Raw genomic sequence first — 22,405 nt, 5'->3', positions numbered from 1 at the left:
TATTCATATATCTCGGATAATATGAGTCAGATCAAGTAGACACTTTCATAGATGATTTTATTTTTTCATGCATAAGCATTATCTCTAAGTTGCTTTCGAGTGGGATTCACCATTTTCACAAATTATAATCCTCTACACATAATTATTCTGTGTGTAATTTTCTGATAACATGTCTATATTGAGTTGAAATGACCTTGGTATTTTCTTTAGGGCACTGACTTGTTATCATTGTATTAACTCAATTCATATTTAGTTGAAAATGAAATAATTGAAATAAGTTTTCATAATTTAAATCTATATCTTTATCATCTACTTACTATTTCAGGGATGACTTCCACAGGCAACAAGTATATGAGATATTGACGACCTCGAGATGTTATGGTTTCTGGGCTTAACAGCTATGACATAGATTCCATAATGTTGCTCGAGTAACTAGCGTTCACGCGCGTTAAGGCCACCGCACACCTTATACTGTTCGCGATCCGATTTTGGAACAAATCGCATTTTGCTCATTTTCTGAAGATGTGAATGGAACATATCACTTTATTTGAGGTTAAAATTAATTGAAAAAATAATCTTATAACCATTTTGAAAGATTGCAAGCCTTTATTTTGAAGTAAAGGCCAAATTAGTTTCAAATCGTAGCCAATCATACGACTGCTATGACGTCATTACGACTAGATATTAAATTCTCTTTTATTCTAAGATGATAATATAGTCACAGATTTGATCATAGGTATTCGTACGATGATTTATGACATTACACAGTAAGACATTCCAAGTCTCAATATTAGCATCAAATTCTACAACATTTTATTCTGAAATCGGGTCGCAGACCAGTCGTAAGGTGTGCGGTCGCCTTTAGTGATATCGGGTCCGGTCTGAGCGTTTGGGCGACCGCGCGTTTGTTAGCCGACACAGCCAGCATGCATTGGTGAACCACTTTCAATTTGCCATTCGGTTTTAGTCTGAAATGTATTCATTAAAAGGTTAAACGTTATCACACTGTAATAAGATAGAAAAGGGGTTTATCAAAGGTATGTTTCACATGCAGAGGGACATCGTCAAAAGACGCGAGGCTTACTATGATATGTAATAGCCCCGTCATTCATTTTTGACAATGGAAATTACAATTTTTAGGCAGAAAAGTGCCTTCATCGTTTACTTTTGTCCTTAAATTATTTATCATTTTCTACTTTTAGGGGGGTACATGGGGGGGGGGGGGGAGCAAAATCTCGTTTTGCCCCCCAAAAATTTTATTTGGGGGGGGGGGCAAGTGCCCCCCCCCTGCCCCCCCGCTTCCGGCGCCCTTGGTTCTGTGTTCGATTGCCACCGGGTCAGTAGTGGTAAAGTGACCATAGATGCACCTTGTTTCCCGGAAGGAAGCGAACGCCAATGTATTGGCTAGTTGCTCGTTGATCATAGAATACTCCCCTAGCTAGGGAATATGCATATACACTGTATTAAAGTGGCAAGCCATATTGACCATTATACTAATCTGTATATGCGCATCAGAAGGCTCGATCATCGATGTGATAAGCGCAATAAAAGTGGATTTTGAACAACCAAATCGGTAAAGGTTAACTGAATGTAAATAAAATCTTTGTTTCAATTTCTGTTTTGAGGAATCATTTTTTCATGTTAAAAAGAAAGTACACCCCCAACAGTTTATTTGAATGAAGATAAAAAAAATCAAACAAGTAGAAACTTCATCGAAATCGGATGTGAAATAAGATAGCCATGACATTTTAAGGCTTCGTTTATTTTCCAGAAATAATTAAATTCACCATATGCACATAAGTGAAAGAGTCGATGGTCTCACTCACTTACTATTTCTATTGTATTTTTTGTACGATATCTCAAATTTTGCAAATTTTTTCAATAAAGGAACCCTACATCGAACATCAGCGTTAATTCCACATTTTCAGGGAGGAATCAAACTTTGTTTCACAATATAATGAGGAGAAAATGAAAACATTCATATTTCATAAAATAATAAATAGTGAGCGGGTTACACGATCAGGGGAGCGTTTCATCAGCATTTTCATCCGACAACTTGTCAGATCTGACAACTTACCTTGATTTTTGATTGGCTGAGAAGCAATATTGCTATGGCTACTGTCAGATAAAAACAAAAATCTCCAAGAATCCTCATTTATATACTGACCAGGATGTACAAATACCTTGTTTGTTTGATTTTATCCTTCTTCAAATCATTTTTTTTGTGAGGATAGACCATTGTCCTGTAAGGGATAGAGATTTATTTATTCACCTGCATGAACATTAATTAGAAACGAGGTGTTGCCAAGGATTTCACTGCATTGCGGATGAATGATTTGTATATTTTCAAAAATCAAAACTACCTGCTAAAAATGGTATATTCGTCATTCATTGAGGCATTTATTCCAAATTCGTATTCTTCATCAATTGTCATATAGCAGACGACAAACTAGATAACGGAAGCAGACGATTTTTACATACAAGGCTATTAGCAAATTATGAAAACAAAACTCTATTATGAAAAAAAATATTGACTTTTTGATTGTATATTATTACTAAATGTATAAAAACTAATTACAATTAACCAATTTTGTTGTTTTATACATGTAATGATACATTATATTTTCATTAACTTGAATAGTTTTGAACGAGGAGTTTTAATAGGGGGTATGACAATTCCTTCAATTTGCCGCTCCCCTATAGGTGAAAAAGAGAACTTGTTGACGAGTATAAAAGCCACGAGCGACAGAGTTGCAGTGGCTTCGGTGGAGCCGAGACGTGAGGAGAGAAGCGTACCTGTACTCTTTTTTTCAACTCTCATTTCATCAGATCTGGACCTTTTCTTTTGAAATTTGAAAATGGCTTCTAATTCTCAGACTGTGGTGAGCCTTTATGGGATTAATAAGAAAATTCACGGGGAAAAATATGTGTTTAATTAAATAAATTGTCTTTTTTGAAAATGACTGTCTATGAACCGAGTCTGATTTTGATTAAAATAAAAAATTTCAGTAAATATTTAGGGAGATAGGTCAGACTCAGTCAGAGGACGCATCCTTCTTGACGAAATTTTGACGTCAGATAATAATATAATAAACAAAATTAACGACAGATTATTGGATGAATTGGTAATCGATGATCATGGTTTGCAGGGGTTTGTCTTTTTTTCAATAATTTCCTGATAATGTAGATCTATTCATCATATATATTTTCAGCCTTCCCTAAATTCTCTTCTTTCGCATTTTACAGCACAAATTGTACAAAAGTGTAATCGATGATGTGATTAACAACGTTCGAGATGCATTCTTGGACGAAGGAGTGGAGGAAAATGTTTTGCAAGATCTGAAACAGGTAAGAATACGCTGCCTGCGCCTGTTTGAACATTCTGCCAGTGGCAAAATATGTACAAAGCTGCTCTCGTTCTTCTGTACATGTACCGGTAGTGGTACTGTGATAATCGCACAGAAAATATTTGCAATGGCAATGCATATTACACGTCGATTGAGAGGACTGATGTTCTCTCAAGAGGGGCTTTTTCGGATGCCTCTTTTTCGTTTTTGCCAACTCCAGCACGATGTATAGATTGTTCAGAAGATCCCCTACCCTAAGAACAAAATTTCCTCTCTTTTCGACTCCACATTCTGTTTTCCCACTTTCCGATAAATCCTTATTTGTAGGAACCATTCGCGCCCAATTGTGCGGTGTGTCACGGCAGCGGTCTCGGCGTGAACTGCCATCTTTACAGGAGCGCCGCGACCTCTTGTTAGGGTTCGATTTGCATATGCCCATGTATTTATACTGGAGCCTCATTTGACTACAGATCGCCTTGCAGCCAATGACATTCGTGTATTTGGTTGAGTGACCTTAGGTTTTTATACATATTCATGAAGTGGTATTTAGTGAACCAATGAATATCCGCCGGTGCCCTGACTCATGCATAAAGAAGCTTATTGATCATATGTCTTGGTAGTCTTCGTGTCTATTCTCTTTCCAGACCCTTTGAATTACCGTTGAGGTTGGATAAAATATGAAGCAAACAATCAGAGGATTGCTATTTTGTTTTCAAGCACATCTTTTGATATTATTTGAAACCTAGTTTTTAGCACACTATGCAATCATTAATCACTATTGGAATATTTATTTTTGAAAAAATTAAAAAAAACTTTAGAAATTATGCATGTGTAAGACAGACAAGTTTAAAATAGAGTCTCTTTGAATAAACTACCATTTGATGTCATTCATGCTGGACTGGTGAAAACTTATAAATGACCTGTTTCAACCATTCTTTTTTTGAGGGATTTTTTTTTTTTTTTTAGAACTCAATGAAAAAAAAATTGCCAGGTGTTATTTCTTATGTCTTTCATCAAATCTCTAGTCAGAATAGAGATACTGCCCTCTTCATTTTCCCCCCTTTTTTAACTTTTAGAAAGTTCTTGGTCTGCAGCCAGGTTTGGGCTTGGGGGGGGGGGGGGGTGGGGCTCCCTGATGCTTCCTCTCAATTAGCTTGGAATAAGTCCATATTTATTGTAGTTTGGCGAAAGCAAAAAAAGAAATTTAAATAGGCTAAAACAGGCCTATTGGGTATATGAGATGTGCCGCTGGGAAGGGTGAATTTTTCAAGAAAAATCCTTAGACATTAACCTCCCGTTTTCATAAAAAAGATCTTTAGACATGATTCCAATTTCCACAAAAATAATCTGAAGACATGGGGTCACTAATTTTTATATTTCCCACGTTATTTTGTCTGAGATTTAGAACTGTGTTTGCTCCCAAATGATGAAATATGCAGGGCCGAGTCAAGTATGCCTAAAAAATATTCATATCCACAGAAAATGAATAGTACATTACATACCGTAATTTTTGTCCCAATGATCAATTTGTCTGGTATGGCGCAATCAGATAATTGGTGCTGTATAATATATGCTTCAGTTGGTGCGGGTTTGAAACTCACCAAACACTTTCAGAATGTTTAGAATTGAATTATATTATATTGCACCTGAAATGTGTTAACATTAAAATTCAAATTCAAACATGGGTCGTCTTTTCACAGAAAATCCTTAGAGATGGGTGCCTATTTACGGCAAAAGAATCCATGGATGTGGGTATGGGTTCAGGGGTCTCACTTTCACACCCCCCCCCCCCCCGAATTTCGACTCGTCTCTTCTTTTTTTTACTTCCAATTTTAATATTTAAATGATGAATAATCTATGATTTTTATGAAATTAGTTTTAAATATTTTTTTTAAATAAGTAATAAACAAAATTAGGGGATTTGGCATAAAACAGTAGCATAGTCTGCATGATTTGTCCTTAACTTGAATAATTGCTGGAGCCAAAGATTTGTTTTTCAGACCAGAATATTCAGAACATGTTATTTACATCTTCTAAGTCATACAGGGAAAAACTCATTCCAGCTTACAAGATGTAAAATAGGTAACATACATGTACATGTACCTGGGAATTAGTGGCAAAGTACCTCATAAGGGCATAGTTCAAAAGTGGGGAAACCTTGAAGCTAATGAGGGTTTCCTGAATTAACAAATACTTTTGTTTGTTGATGTAATCATTTTACAATATTATTGTATCAATATTATAATAGATTTGTTCTAATCATTAAACTATTTTATCATGATTATCATTATTATCATCATCATTATCATAAAGTTTCATTATGAAAAAACAACTTTCCTGTTTCATTTTGGTTAATCTTGAGATGTCTATTTTGCTTTGCAATGATTGAACAGATATGGGAGGGCAAGCTCATCCAATCAAAAGCCATAGATCTCACCCAACCACAACCTCAACATGTAGCCGGCAAGTTCAAAGGTCAACAAGATGCTTCAAGACAATATCAAATTGCCCAATCTTCAACCGACAGGCAACATATCGACCAACAAAGTGAGTTGTACTGAGTTTATATATGACTATTTGAATAAATTATTTTATCTTTTTTATATAATAAACCATTCACATTGAGTATTCATCTGTACACAGACATTCTGAAGAACAGCCTTTGGCTGATGTACATGTACCGTGTCGAAATAAAATAAATGAAATGAAATCTGTTCATTATTATTGGCCTGAATTCACAAAGGTGGTTTTTAAAACCATGGGTTCAACCGATGGTTTTAAAAACCACCTTTGTGAATTCGGACCATTAATTATGTTTCCCATTTTATTTTTTCATCTTTTCATCAGGAACTCAGCCGCAAATGGTCCTTCAGGGGGCTCCTTCATCACAGTCATCTGTATCTAACAACTTGGTAAGACATACTGGCCAGTATTCTGAAGTGGGGTTTAAATTTGACCATGGTCTAACTGCTAAAATTATGGGAAGCCAAAAATTTCAAAATTTTGTTTAGAGTGAATGCTTCTCATGTTTACTGTGCTCTTTACCAATTCTTTAATGGTGAAGACAACTGTCATACTTATCCTTCCCAGGCAGTTCATAATGTTTTGGGAGTCAAATGAGCTGATACAATTGAACCTGTACTGTTATAGATTTATGTAACAATTGGCTTTCCATATTTAAACCACAACTTAAGACCAGAGCATACCGGTAGTTTAAATTAAACCCGACTTCAGAATACGGGCCACTGGCTTTCATTGTGAATTGTTGCATTTATGGTGAACAGGAGCATAATGAGCAAAAATATGAGCACATGTGGGGCAGTGTATTTTTATTGCTTGGAAAGTGACTGGCATGTTTATGGAATACCATCCTTATTTTGCAAATTTCTCAGCAATTGCACAATTTCTTCCAGAATCCTATTTTCATATATGTATTGTACATAATGACCAATAAAATCATTAACACATCTAGCATTTAGCTTTAGGAAAGTTTATAGCATGGAGAGAGACGTTTGAATGGAATACTTTTATAAGAGGCCTTTATCAATTAAAAAAAACCACAAAAATATGATTGCATGTTTTAGAAAATTTACAATGTAACAGTCTTAATCAATTCCTCCATTTTACTGCAGTTTATCATGGTATTCCAAATGAAATTTTATAAATGTATTAATCAATTTAACAAGTTTTAATCTGGGGTTGCCTTTTTTTCTCAAGCAATCTACTTATGATAACAATCCTTCTGCAAATCGTACATTTTTTAGTAATTTGGTAGTATTTTTTTGCTATGATTCATGCCAAAAACAGCAATCATTATACTATGTTTGTAATGTAACGAAAAATGTATCATAAAATATGAATGATGTGAATGCAGAAGAAAAAAAGAAATCAAATCAAATTCAATCACATTTTTTTCACAGCCACATACCACAAGCTGAACTTTAATAAAAGTGCTTATCTCATGATTTGTTTTTGTCCACTGAAGCCAATGGTGATAAACTTTATATTTTGATGGTCACTGTTTTGGGAGTTAGAGGTGGTTGTGCTAATTTCATTGACAAAATATATTTTGTGTAATGCCCCTCTGTTTATGGATTTCTTATTGTTGACAGAGCTCATCAGCGGTTGCAGCATCTGCAGCACTTCAGCAGAACATGCTTCAACTACAATCACAACAGCAACAGATCCAGAATGTACCATCATATACCATCCAACAAGGAGCTAGTGAGTCTATTATGTTTCAATTGGTTTTAACATACATGTATATGACTGAGAGAATGGAGTACCTGTTTTGCCATGTTGTACCACACTCAGAGGAGGGGGTGTTTTTTAATGTTTGTCAAGGTTTATATATAGCTAAGCAGAGTTTTTTAAACAACTTGTGTGAAGAGCCAACTTGAATCCTCATTATCAGCATCAAACACAAACCATATGCTTAAGTATGGCGTTCGAGATTTAAAGTAATATCAATAATTATAAGCAAATGACATTTTTGGTCCACACAAGGTCAGGCTTTGTAATATGTTAGAAATGGTTTTTAGGGCACCCTGTTGGGATATCCACTTTGGTTGGAATTTCATTTTCAAGTCATTTGTATCATGTGTAATGCACAACTTTAGTAAAGATTTCCTAGGTTCGCCAAATTGATAGGAAAGGCGATTGAAATATTTGAGCATGAAAATTATGAATTTGAAACAGAGCAATACTTACCTTGCAAGCTTCCATACAAAAGAAGTATAAGGGGAAAAAAACTCAAGTCTTTGAGCAGTGGCTCCCAAGAATAAAAAGTCCACCAATAAATCTTTGTTTCAAGGTAAATATTGAAACATATTTCTGAAGTTTGATCAATTCAAAGAGAGAACATTCAAAATGAAATAACCATGACAAGGATTAACATTTAGATTTTAGCACTTCAGTGCCGTCCTTCAGGCTCCATAAAGATGTGCAATGAACAATCTTACAATTGATGTCAATTATTAAGTTAGATTTATGTCAAAACATTTATTTTACTTCATAATTAATCATAATAATGATTATAAATGAGATTTGTAGTGCACCAAATCCAGTATGCAGAGTGCCCAAGGTGCAGTGAAAGAAAGAAAGAGATAAGTACAAACACAATGATAAATTACGGAACAATTAAGAGTAGGAAGCATTGAATAGACGTGTCTTAAGGTAGCGTTTAAATGTGTCAAATTACTTTTAATAAAAATTAATATTTGAGTATATTTGAGTAATATTAATGCCTTGAAGTTCCATTGCACAGCTCAACCCTTTTTATGCACCATTTTATTTATTTTCATCATTTTACATCCATCTCTAAAAAGAAAATGTTTTTATTTCAAATCTTGTTTACAGCTGGTGGTGCAACCCAAACATTCCCAGCATACCAAATCCAGACCCAACAGCAGCAAGGTGGTGTGGTTGGGTACCCACCAATCATCCTCCAACCAGGTGCTCAGTCCAATACCCAACAATCACGTATCATCACACCCCAAGGTGTTGTGCTGCCCCCAGGTACATTAAGAGTGCAATCCAGTGGAGACCAGGTCAGTAGTTTTTTTTTTTTGAATATCTATTAGGGGTGGGTGGGTTGGGGAAAGGGACCACCCTGATTCCCAAACAAATTTATGATGCAGTTCCAAAATCTTTGGCCAAAGTGTTTCCTACATTTTGATAAAGCATTACTGTTTTTTAATTTGATTTAATGATGGCAATGATAATATTAATTAGATTTATATAGCCATATTTCCAGAGGATACAAAGCAAAAGTGTTAATATTATTATTACCCTGGTCTCAGCTCAAACAATAGAGACTTTTAGGAGCAGATAGCAGTCGTCTGATCGTTCAAGTCAACGTCGTTGTCTGCCCTTGTTCACTACAGATGCGATTACTTTAGATTTCACTCGACTTGTACGTGTACGTACGTCCACGTGAAACAGCGCGGTAACCAGCGGGTCATGACACGCTGCCCGACCCAGAAGTTCTGGCGTACCATCGCCTGGCGACCCGGTCGAGGGATGCGAAGGTGCAACTTGTGCACACTTGCCCTTTCATTTGCTTTGATTCCTTTTTACGCGAGTTAGGATATATATTGATATATATTTTGGATATCAGAAAGCAATTTCAAATATGATAAACATAATGTATCGTACAACTTACATTAATTTTGTGAAAAGTCACTGAAAACTGTGTTTTAAAGGGAAAGGTTGATCTTTATGCTGAGCTTGAGCAGTTAAAATGACGTCACTCACGTGCACGTCGACTATGATTTAGGAGAACCGCAAAATGGATGTGGCGAGGTTCTCGATTCTGAGAGTGGACATGTGTGAGGACCTGAGGCATATGGCAGGCTAAAAAATGATGTCATCTCGTACAAGTCGTCTATGTCTATGTACGTTTCTAAAAGTGCTCAATTATGCATTGTACAGTGTATGTTGCTCTCATGGAATCAATCCTGGCAGGCATCCATTTAACTCACTTGGGTTGAGTTGAGCACAATGTGGATAGATTTTTTATTACTGAAGGGAAAAAAACGTCAGTACCACCATACTATGAGACACTCGCATTTAAATTGAGGCTTGCACTATTAATGTAAATTAAAATGTCAATGTTTCAAATTCCGCATACATTCGTAATTCCGAAGCTTCGTTATTCCGAAGGTTCGGTTATTCCGAAGGTTCGTATTTCCGAAGGTTCGTAATTCCGAAGGTTCGTAATTCTGATGGTTCGTTAATCCGAAAACGAAATAAGGTTCGTAATTCCGAAGGTTCGTTAGTCCGAAAATGAAATGAGGTTCGTAATTCTGAAGGTTCGTTAATCCGAAAACGAAATGAGGTTCGTAATTCCGAAGGTTCGTTAGTCCAAAAAAGAAATGATTAACGAACCTTATTTCGTTTTCGGACCAACGAACCTTATTTCGTTTTCGGATTAACGAACCTTCGGAACAACGAACCTTATTTCGTTTTCGGATTAACAAACTTTCGGAACATCAAACCTTATTTCGTTTTCGGATTATCGAACCTTCGGAATAACGCCACAAATGTTCGGATTAACGAACCCTTTTACGTTTTTGGATTAACGAACATCGAGGTATAGGCAATTTACGTGTTTCGGAAGTACAAACCTTCGGAATAAAGAACCTTCGGAATTACGAACCTTTGGAATTACGAAGTGTAACCTCAAATTCAATCACTAAATAAAGGATTGTGAAACCCATTTGACTTGTCCTATGCCATACATTTATTTTTGTTCAACTTAGAAGCATTTTCATGAAACACCCCTTGTCCTTTTGCCTGGGCTAAGAATGAGAGACCTTTCAGTGGAACCCTCCATCAGAATTTACAAAATACAACAGGAAGATGCCATAGATTTAGATCATAAAGGGATTTCTGTGATTACTTGCATTTTGAGAGTCAATCTTCTTATGCGTGGGTTTTCTCAGGTTTGTAACATGTCAAAGAACAGTGAAATGAAAGTTAAAATACAACCCGAGTCATCAAAGCTTAAAGAAATTAATGTAAAAATGTAATGTTTGAGAATAGATTGTAAGAATTGATATATGTATACATGTCAAGAATGACCTACAAGAGTGATACTGTTCAACTGTTGATAATTTTTTTTTTCAGAATGTGACCATTTAATGCCAACTTCCTGATGCATTCGATCCTGATTTTGGTTTATCTCAGCAAAACCTGTTTGATTTAGGACAAAGTCAGTCCCCTGCCATATACTGTACATTGGCCTGTCTGGCAGGGAGACGGACATCTTAGACCCAACGTCACTATTAGAGCCTTTTGCGAAGTTTCTTGACAGTGATCGATTCTCCATGACAATTTGCTATCTGCCAAGTGGTTGCAAGGATTTTAGTTGCTTGTAAATAATATTTGCTTGTGAAAATCACTGACATATTCATGAAATGCTCCCTTGGTACCAGTGTGGTGAAATTGGCAACATGTATGCGAATTCATGACTTTGATATGACGAGAAATTTGATATATTTTTTGTTTATTCTTTATACTTCTATTGATACAGCCTTCAATAGTGCAAGTTGACGGTGCTAATGATTCATCAGATGATGAAGAGGATGACTTCGATGATGATGACGATGATGATAAGGATGACGACGATGACGATGATGACAAAGAAAACGACGATGGTGGTGGTGAAGATGAGGAGGTAAAATAATCGGCTGGGCTCAGTGGCTGTTTTTGTTTTTGCTTATTTGGCCTGCACTGATAGGCACTATTTGAAGTAACTGTGCCCAAAGTTTGGGTGAAAAAATGACTTGGACTTAGCTGTGGAATGTCCTCGAATGGATTCTGTAATCACAGGTCTTTCAAGCCATAATTTGTTATCTAGAAGAAGGCATACATTGAGCACCTTGAGTTCATAATCCATGTGGATTTGTCACTTTAGAAATGCTGAAATGATGCGTGTGAGTCATATTATTTGGCCAATCAATTCTAGATGGCCTTATCATCACATCGCTGGCCTTTTAAAAAAATATATATTTGCAATTGAATCTGCATAAGTCGAATAATCACCCAACTCTATACCAGAATAGGCAAAACATGTGCCAATAAGTCAAATTTGGCCTATTTAAGTCAAAGAGATTTCTGTGATCCCAAGGGATTCAACTTCAGCAGAGTCACCTATAATTTTTTTTAAGTGAAGGTAGGGGATCTCATGTTCTTTTCTTTTCATGTCAGAAGAAAGTTAAAAAGTTTCACTGAAAAAAGTTGCTCTTCAGATGCTTTAGCATTAAAAGCATGACAAACATTAAAATATTTAGGCCATACATTTACATGTAGTCCCATGCATGCTTTTCTGTGTGCAGTACATGTATTGTACAACAAGCTAGTTATCTTTTCTGTCCTCTGAAATCCTCTTTGAATGGTTTATGATAATTAAGCATTCACCGATTCCTAACTACTCTAAGAGAGTTTCTCTGTTTCATTTCCATTTCATGACCAGAGATGATCTTATGTAATCTATATTTAAAGAAATTTGTGTTCATTAATTTTGTTTTTACCTAGGACCCTCTGAACTCTGCTGATGACGTTAGTGATGAAGATCCGGCTGATTTATTTGAATCAGAAAATGTTGTAGTATGCCAGTATGACAAGGTAAATATGTGATAATTCTCCCAAAATTCTACTCATATGAATGCAAAACATATTGAATGCAATATGGGATACCAGATACATTCCTAGAGTTTGTATCAATATTTTGTGGAATATGCCTGGTATACTATGAAATAAAGCCATTCAATTTATTATTGTCTACCCCCCCTGCCCCCAGGTAAATTGATTGTTAACAAACCTTTTCAGATTGATGTCTTTTTGTACTTTGTTTACTTTACTGATATAAAAAGCAACAAAATGTTTATATTTTTGTTTATATTGATAAATAGTAAAAGTTTAGGCATCCTTGTCTCTTTGTTGCAACAAATAATACTTGAAAAAGATTATAAATCTGCCCATTTTATGTATATTATTAATATCTTTGCTATTTGCAAAATATATCAACCACAGTGTTTTTAAAAATTATCCCATTATATGCCATCTTTCATTTACTTTTAATGCTCTTTTTTCTTTTTTATAATTGTTAACAGATCAATCGGAATAGGAATAAATGGAAATTTACTTTAAAACATGGCATCATGAATCTAAAGGGAAAGGACTACGTCTTCAACAAATCAACGGGGGATGCTGATTGGTAGTATCTATGTGAACAGTGCCCAGTCTTGCAAAGATGTTTTGTAGAACTGTAGTCATCAACTCTTCTTATTTTCTGCTGTAGCATACACATACCTGCCAGCTGCCCCGTTACGTGGATAATCTTTATTGTTGAGAGCATTTTTTGTTTGTCCACTGGCTCAGTTTGCATAAGTTGTATTAGGAGCAGTAAATAAACATTACAAATATGGTTTTGTTTCCGTGAATAGGTGCTTCAGATTTATTTCACTTGCCTCAATCACCTTTTCCAACTTCACCCACTTTGCCTGATTCAAAAGATAAAAAAATGTAATGCAAAGAAAATCAGGCTCGTCCCTATTTCTTGACTTTGAGGGATGATGGCTTTCAGCGTTATGTGCATACATTGTTCATTATTCATTAGTCCAGTGTTAATGTAAATCAATTTACATAAACACTGGCCTGGAACCCATAGAAAAAAACATAAATCTAGCACCCTGCGTTAAAATTGTGCATTCATTCTTGAACCCTTATTCAATATAAACTAAATTAAATCTGCATTAACCATTGGTCAAAAGTGCAGATTCAAAACCACCTTGGTGAATTTGTACCAACATGGAGGTATCTATTTAGGCACACGATTGTAGGTTGTGGTTATACAAGTCAAATTGGCTTTAGCGCCCACCCCTTTAAAAGGACCACCTTTCTAATAAAAAACACAAATTTGGTTTCACTTGCATAGTTTTCTTCCCATTGAAACATGTATAACAGGAACCTGTCCATAAAGATCACTACATTTCTTGTCTCTCCTGGGTGGTCTTTACATAAAGGTTTCAGTGTATATACTTGTTTTCTGTTCTTATGTCAGAGAATCTCCTGTTATTGGACAGCTTCTATAATCCGGTAAAGGAGTTGGTTTTAGTACTGATGGGCAAGGTATTGCTTTACAGAAGTTTCATGAGTACTTTGAAACCAGACAGCCAATGTTGCTCTTTACTCTCCACTTGTTCTGTCAAGGTCATCAGAACTGGCACATGTGTGCTGTGAAATGTGTGTAAAATCTTGATGATCATAAACTGGTCTATATCTAGTATCAAACTTTACTTAACACCTATTTGAGTAGGATAGGAATTTAATTTTTATCTTGGGACAGGACATTTGTGGCAGTTATTTTCAGTGAGGATTAGGGTGCTACATATTTACCCCTGTCCTGTGTAGATATATCCTTCAAACAAGAAAGGAGGGTGAATTTTTTTTTTTTAGTGTGCGTATGTCAGTCAAATATTATTTGGTGTCACGCTGTACTGCTTACATCCTTGTACCCTTATTCTACTATATCACTGGGACACTTTCATAGAGTACAGAAGTGTGGCGTCAGTTGCCAAGGTGTCATGGCGGGCTGGTTCTAAACAGAGTCGCAGCTGACGATCGTCTGTACACACTAGCTCATCTGAAAAATAGGTTGCAAGCGATCAAATTCCGATAGCAGCCATTTTCCCCTATGAGAAACACACGCTTTCATTCGGCGGGTTCATTTGTTTAAAACCAGGCCGCCATGACACCATGGCAACTGACGTCATCGCTTTGGTACTCTATAATGATGCTGTAGCAGTGAGATTATGATGTTCAGTTTTTAGAGATATCAATATTTCTAAGATGGTGCTACATCAATGGGGTCTCTGTTTATTAACAGTAAGACAAACCACGATGCTTTTGATAAGTCATTAGCCATTAGGGTAATATTTTTTTTAACAGCAGTGAGGTCTGCTGTTAAGTAGGGATGCTGATTTTCAGGAAAAACCCTTAAATTAGGAGCCCTGGAACTTATTTATAGAGATATATATGTACTAAAAAAAAACTGATGATGTTGTTATTTCTTTTTGAAAATCTTCCATTGATTTTTTCTAATTGATTTGGCCACTTTTGTTGGTTAAAATGTGATTCTACTTTTCAAAAGTGTACTATTGAAACATTCTGTTAATATTTTAAAATCCAACTGAACCATCATTTAATCAATATATTTTTAAAATAGGATTTCTTTTTTTTTCTCCTTTGCAAACCAAAGATAATTAGGAAATTATATACAGGTATATATTTTTTTTAAGGGGGGGGGGGGTTTGATCTTGATTCTCAGAATATCCAACTCAATTCTATTTATGTGTCTATGCCTCCTTTTAACATTTTAACAGCTTCATTGATGGCAAGAGACCATGTTCACAATTAAAAAAAAAAGTATATTTCACTAACTTGTTGCCAATAACAAAGTATTTTATGAGAAGTCTCCTCTCAGCAAACGAGTAGCCATAATTTCATTCGCTCATAATAGGAACTTTTAAAATCGATATAGATATGGAAAATGGATTTACAAATCCTGGGAATAGTTTCATAGAAAGCTACTATTATGGTAACTTAACCATCATGGTAATTACAATGGAAAACTTCATGAAACAAGCCCCAGGGACAATTGAGCTTTGAATTGGATTGTTGTGGCCCATGAAGCTACTATCGTTTTTCAAGTCGTGATTCATGTTCAAGAAGTTGTGTTGATCACAAATCGTTGGAATTGGGAATTCGAGATTTACAATTGGAAATCGGATGATGATTCTAGAGCAATGCCAATCCACAGGACCTCTCCTTATTGCATGGGGAATGCTACTACAATCATCTTTTTGATTTTCATGAAATTATTCAGTGGACAGGGCTTGACTCTATGGAAAACCAGAGTAAAACACCTATGCAGGTGTGTGCTTGATTCTACAAAATTGCAAGGATTGGCTGTGACATGCAAGCTTTAGGTACCTTGTCAAAAATCAGTGCCTCGACTTTGAGCAGGCACTATGCGTCTTTTCATATCGGCTATTTTGCATTCCCCAGTGTTTTATCCATGATGAAGTGTGAGAATTGGTAACAAGAGGACACTTGCGGGAATCCTGCCTTTTAAGACGGGTTCCTAATTCGTGACAAGGTACCTGAATGCTGCCACACACTATCTTAATTTTCATGATATTATTCAGATTAAAAAATCATGTGTTGTAGACTTGATTTGGTTTTTATTTTTCTTGTACCTACCATCAAACGAGCTCCACTGAGGACAAATCATGAATTCCCTATTGTCTTAATGAACCAATCTATTTCCATGCTTGATGGAGACTAGAGAGCCCATGTAACATTTTATTGTTGGCATGAACCATCCCTTCTGTTCTCAGTATATGCTTTGGCAGTTTTTTTCATATTTATGAAAATTTGGCTGAAAATGATATTTATTTACAAGAAGTTTACTGCTACATTAGCTTTCTTTCACATTATGTGAAATAAAAATTCAATAATGAATGTGTACTGAAAGAAGGGGTAGAGTACATGTAATTTGTGCATGTAAGCAATTGATTTGTGACAATGGTGACTCGTATTATTGCAGCTGTTATAGTGATCTTCAGCATTCATGCATTGACTTAGCATAGTTGATTGTGTGCTTGGATAATCACTGCCAAATGTGATCCATTCAACTCCTTGTTGTTTTAGAGGTATAAAATTTGAATTTCATTTTGAAAGTGTAGTAGCCCATGGAGTTGATTTATTAAGCATGAATCTTGATTTCTTGATTTGCATACACCAACATCTCGGTGGATGCAGTCTAGAATCACTAGCAAATAAAGTGCCAAAATCCATTGTAGGATTTTTTTTTCAGATGTTAAAAGAAACTATGACTGTGTTTAGATTTTAGAAAATTAGAATTCAAGTCTGGTAAAAAATGTACAGTGCACTCACAATATGTGTTCATAATGTCAAACATTCAAACGTAGTTAATGTGATTGAAAATGATCAAGAAACCTGTACGGATTGCCAGGGGTCCAGCGTCAAGGGAGGCGTTTCACAAAGTACGACGTAAAATCTTGCAGTAGCACCTACGCAAATGTTATTTAAGTTACAATCTCATGAATAGATAAGTAGAAGCATGCATCCCCTGTGCTTGATCTGACCTCTGCAGTTATTTGTTATTGTTCTGCACAGTGTGATAGTCACACATAATGAAACCAAAAAATATCATATGCGGACATCTAATTTTTGTCTTTAGTAATCAGGGGTGTGAAAGTTCAGCTCTTTTGCTGATCTCAGCTAAAATTTCTTTTGCTTAATGTCAGCATGTTTTAGCTTTCATGTCTACAAAAACTATGAGAGCTCTTTCAATTCAGTTTTTTCAGCTCTTTATTTGTTATCACACCCCTGAGTAATGTCTTTTATAATTAGTTCTACATTCCTCATATACTGTAGTTTGTTTCACATAGTTGTTTGGCAACTTGTAATTTATTATGGACTGTTAAGCATTCATTTTTTTCATTGACCTTATGCCATCCTTACCATGGAGTGGAGGAGGAAAGTTTAACTTTCCAAGAGTTTCCATGGCAATTGAGAATTTAGATGTACCTCATTCATTTAAAGGGATAGTCCAGGCTGGAGATATTTCTATCTCAATAAATAGAGTGAAATTCACAGAGCAAAATGCTGAAAATTTGATCAAAATCGGATTTGCATTATTCCGGTGAAACAGTTCTAGGCATGTCTTTATGAATATTCATTAGGTGAGCTGATGATGTCATATCCCCACTTGTTCTTTAGTATTGTATTACATGTATATGAAATTAGGTTTATTCAATTTTTTTCTACCAAGAACTAAAACAATTTGATTGACAACTGATTCAGTGCATTAGTTATTTATTGCCGCAACTTATTTCATCATAATGGAGACACATCATTTACACACGTATGAGAAAATGAAACATTTATGATTTCATGTAATAACATAAGAAAAAGGAAAGTGGAGATGTGACATCATTAGCCCACCTAATGAATATTCATGACGATGTGCATATAACCGTTTTCACAAAATATTTATAAACTTTAAAATTCAATAACTTTGTAATTTGTTATCTGAATTTAATGAAATTTTCAGCTTTTTGCTCTGAATTTTACTCTATTTATTTAGATATAAATATTTTCAGCCTGGACCATCCCTTTAAGAATAATATTATAATAGTTTGCATTTTTTTCTGGTCAGTTGAGAGTGAATCTTGTCTTCAGATATTTGTCATGATCCAATCAATCAAAAATCTGAAACGACACGGACAAGCTCTGACCTACAGAGCCTGCGCTTAGAGTGTTTTCTAAATATGACAAATGCTTGTGCTTGCATCAGTGTTATACCAATCATTGTGCTCGTTTTTGTTTAAAAAAAAAGAGAGAGTGCATATGTGCTCATAGATAAAGAATTATGACATTGGCTCTCCATCATTGACATTCATTGCATCAATCATAATTTCTTGAAAGATAGGGCGATTTGTACTTAAGAATGATGGGATCATGCTTAAACACGATGAAGGGCAAATCTGATGTGCTATTAAGAGTAAAGTTTGAAGCAGAGGGAGAGGTGAACATAATTTGAGAGCTTTCATATTTTCATCTTTATTCACAGAAAAATCATTGGAGAAAACCACTTAAGGTTGGTCTTCACATGCCCTTGTATTGGAAACATAAGAATACTTTGTATTGTTTAGAAAAAGGATCATTTCAAACATTATGATTGGAGTATGGTCCCATCTTTTAATCCCCAACTATTACACTTAACACTTGTGTTTATGTCCAAAGTTTAATTGCCTCAAAACAATTTAAAAAATCACATGATCACAACTGATCTTTTTACCTTGCAGTCTATTCCGATATTCGATTAAAAAAACACTGAGATTTGAGCAAAAGGTTAGTGATAGTAAGATAAACTTTTAATTAGCAAGATTATTCAAACACACATCATCACTGACCTCAATGAATACAAATTAAAATATTCTGAATGTTATATTTCAGAAAATGGTCACATGTAACACTTTGACTAAAATAAATTATTTGAAGATCAGGAACTTTAAAAAAATTGATGGAAGTGATTTTGTGCGTGAAATTGATGTAATATGGATTGATATAGAAATTTATTGTTGATTTACTTGATAATGGCAAATATTTTTCCCTTAGTAATGTGCGTTATGCAGAGAATGTGACAAAGTCACCTTGTATGGGCCATAATTTTTGTTGAAAATGTTTGTTAAAGGTCACTTTTCGTTGCAATGGATGTATATGTCTGTATACAATTTTGTTTTAAACTACTGTGTAAATAGCAATTTCATGTCATAAAAATAAAGATATATACATGTGTTTATTTATTTCAAGGTGTTCTACTTGCGTTTTTAAAGTCATTATTGGTTAGTATATGTATTGTAATAAGTGTCCTCATTCTTCTTCTTTCCCTCCCCTTCTTCTTCACCTCCTTTCTCTTATTTTTCTTCTTCTCTTCTTCTTCTTCCTCTTCTTCTTTTTCTTCTCCTTCCTCTTCCTCTTCTTCTTCTCCTTCTTTTTCTTCTTCTTCTTCATGGCAAACAATCTTGTCGTAACTATGATAAATTAACAATGCGGTTCCAATGATAATGTATTTTCAATTCATTTTTATTTTGCCATCGTATATCAATAGAGGACAAACACACAACATGCACACAAAGTATCAATAGACGCGAAAAGTCACAAAAAATATATCTCATTACATCCAAAAATGTCTAAATCATAAAGTAAGTAATCTTTTATCTGCATGTCAATGACGTTTTACTAGTTGTAGCTATGAACAACAAAATAATCAACAAAACACAAACTGCAGCAGGGTTGAATTAACCTGATCGGTATATTCATAATTAGTGCATGCCTGACTGGCCTATTGATATTCTCTTGTTCCCAATTTGCAAAAGCAGCATTAAAGACGTCCAGTTAGTGCCATAGAATATAATTAGAAAGTCAGAACAAATTGTCTTCAGATGGATTAACAAAATACAGTAGATTTTCTTAGTAACTCATTGTGTTACCTTGCCTTGAACTTCCATAAAGGACAAGTCAATCCCAACAAAAAGGCGATTTGAATGAAAAGACAAAAATCCAACAAGCACAATACTGAAAATATTATCAAATCGGATTTCAAATAAAGGAGTTATGGCATTTCAAAAAGTTTCGCTTGATTTCACAAAACAGTTAGTTATACGCAGACCAGGGACGTGTCTCCCTCTCACGTCCTCTCAGACGCATCCGAGAATGAATCGACAATGAATAAAAAATGCTACGGCAGGCTTTCCGATCTGACACAAGAGGTGGTAATTCCCGGCTAAATCATGTAACAAATTATTTGTATCCCTACATAATATGCAATCAAGAAAATTCAAAAGGGTCTCTGTCCTCTGGTTTTATGAGAGAGGCGCAACAAAAGTACATCAGAAATAATTTCACTATACAGAAACAGTGACCAGCAAATCTTATACGTTTAATTACGGTGGTAGAGACAGTATAGAGACCGGTGGAAGATTTATAAATTTCAGCTTTTGTTTTTATCTCTCTAACTAATATTTTGTACCCTTATTACAAGTCAATCAATTTTTAACTTCTTGTCTATGTTTCTAAACCATATTTGATTCCCAAATCAATCAAATACATCACCGACTCACTATTTCTTTTAAATTTGAATTCGAATTCATCACAATAAACTTAATTTACTTGACAGTCTGACAAACTCTTTCTCTCGTTCGTTCCAATATGTAGGCCTACTGGCATGAATATTCATTTATAATGATTATAACAATTAAAACAATCCCATGTTATAATGTATTTCAATAAAATGTTGATTATTTGCATCAACGACATTTTACATGAACGAAACACAACTCAAGAATTCGGAAAAATTTGGTCACGTTCAATCAAGAAAAACTGCAGTTTTTCAATAATCAAGGTAATTATTTATTTAAAAAATGTTAGGGACAATACTACGGATTAAAAGTTTCGCAGAACTGGTGAAAGGTCCTGAATTCAACTTAATTAAGACAAACATAAATACAGTTCATCATGCACCGTCAACAGCAAATGACACAAATATAAATATTTTTGTTGAATCTGAAATTATGCATATTACCGAAATTTTGACATGTTCTTTCAGTAAAATCATTTTTTATGTCGAAGGAAAACAATGGTCTTCCAGTTTCAGATATAGTGGACCTTTGGTCCAACTTCCTCGGCGAAATGAATGTTTAGACTATTTTACCTGTATACTGGATAGATAGCTGGGTAATTCCATATAATAATAACAACTCACCAATGAGACCAAAACAAACTTGACGAATTCTTGACCGCCCGCAGTCGAATTTTTACTTCCGTCGCCATATAGCCAGATTTGAAATACATTGCACAGTTAACTTCTCAAATCTTAAAAAAATGTATATATATAATTTATTGTGATAATGAACATTAAACTCTATGACCTTTGACCCTGTGACATGCAGTTACAGTAATATGCATATAATTGAATCAAGATTGATTTTGATCAATTGAACGGTTGCGTATAGGGCTTATGACCTATGTGACCTTTGACCTTCGACCAAATAAACCCCAAAACTGATCAGATCACTTTCATTCCTACTAACATCCATGATTCAAGTTTAAATTGATCCATATTGGCATTGTAATAAACCCCTGTGACTTTTGATCCTTGACCTCTTGACCTGAAAATCTACTCACATCACCATCTCCATAGGCCTCTGCCAAGTCTGAACTTTAAACAGTGTTTTTTAACCAAGTATACCTCAAACAGTTAAGAACAGCTTTAAAGTGCCATCGAATAGTAGAGATAAGTATAATGTCGCCAAGTTGACATAATAACATGGCTAGATACGTTTTCTCGAAGTCAACTTATGAAAGTTTTATGTCAACTTGGCGAGATCTTGATAAATGTTGACATAACAAAAAAGTAAAATAGCAACATTTAAAGGAGAATGAAACTCTTGGAGCAAGTTAGCTTTTGTGAAAGCAGAAAAATCAAAGAATAAGATCAACAAAACTTTGAGTAAAATAGGACTAGCAATAAAAGAGTTATGAGCATTTGAATGTCGAGATCACTAATGCTATGGAGATCCTCCCATCGGCAATGCGACCAAGATCTATGATGTCACACACGTACAACTCTCCCATTTGGACACTGAAAATATACCCCAAAACATATCTTTTTGCTCATTCTAATCATATGACAAACGATTCATCAATGATATAATGTTGTGAAACCTCTGTACTTGTCATCTCATAAAGAGAACACCTCACCTTGTGATAGACTCTATAAAAGTGAGAATATACGTGAAATAAGTACTAAAGTAATGAGGGAGTTGTACGTGTGTGATATCAAAGATCTTGGTCGCATTGCCGATGGGATGATCTACATGGCACTAGTGATCTCAATATTCAAATGCTCATAACTTTCTTATTATTCATTCAATCTTCCTCAAACTTTCAACAATATGTTT

General features: G+C 35.0%; 1 protein-coding gene across 2 annotated transcripts; it reads left to right on the top strand.

Annotated features, from left to right (window-relative positions):
• The first annotated feature begins 2,744 nt into the window (after window positions 1-2,744).
• On the top strand, window positions 2,745-19,249 carry LOC129264742 (transcription initiation factor IIA subunit 1-like). 2 transcript variants are annotated; one of them, XR_010294123.1, is made up of 10 exons: window positions 2,745-2,882; window positions 3,247-3,348; window positions 5,741-5,894; window positions 6,195-6,259; window positions 7,460-7,571; window positions 8,706-8,896; window positions 11,383-11,526; window positions 12,387-12,476; window positions 12,965-14,423; window positions 14,596-15,268. XR_010294123.1 is itself a non-coding variant. In XM_054902680.2 (9 exons), the coding sequence occupies exons 1-9, from the start codon at window positions 2,859-2,861 to the stop codon at window positions 13,070-13,072; spliced, it is 990 nt and encodes a 329-aa protein (XP_054758655.1). In that variant the 5' UTR covers window positions 2,745-2,858; the 3' UTR covers window positions 13,073-19,249. The 2 variants fall into 2 exon arrangements, 1 of the variants encoding a protein (XP_054758655.1); XM_054902680.2 differs by having other exon boundaries at window positions 12,965-19,249.
• The last annotated feature ends 3,156 nt before the right edge of the window (window positions 19,250-22,405 follow it).

This window comes from Lytechinus pictus, chromosome 7 (assembly GCF_037042905.1).
Source record: "Lytechinus pictus isolate F3 Inbred chromosome 7, Lp3.0, whole genome shotgun sequence".
In the NCBI taxonomy this organism is placed as follows: Eukaryota; Metazoa; Echinodermata; class Echinoidea; order Temnopleuroida; family Toxopneustidae; genus Lytechinus; species Lytechinus pictus.
This window is presented reverse-complemented; position numbering and strand designations above follow the sequence as displayed.

Excerpts from the sequence above, each read along its gene's own strand:
- LOC129264742 (XM_054902680.2), top strand. The coding sequence starts at position 2,859 with ATGGCTTCTAATTCTCAGACTGTG. Across the intron at positions 6,260-7,459 it reads CATCTGTATCTAACAACTTG|AGCTCATCAGCGGTTGCAGC; the intron begins GTAAGACATACT and ends TATTGTTGACAG. Across the intron at positions 11,527-12,386 it reads GTGGTGGTGAAGATGAGGAG|GACCCTCTGAACTCTGCTGA; the intron begins GTAAAATAATCG and ends GTTTTTACCTAG.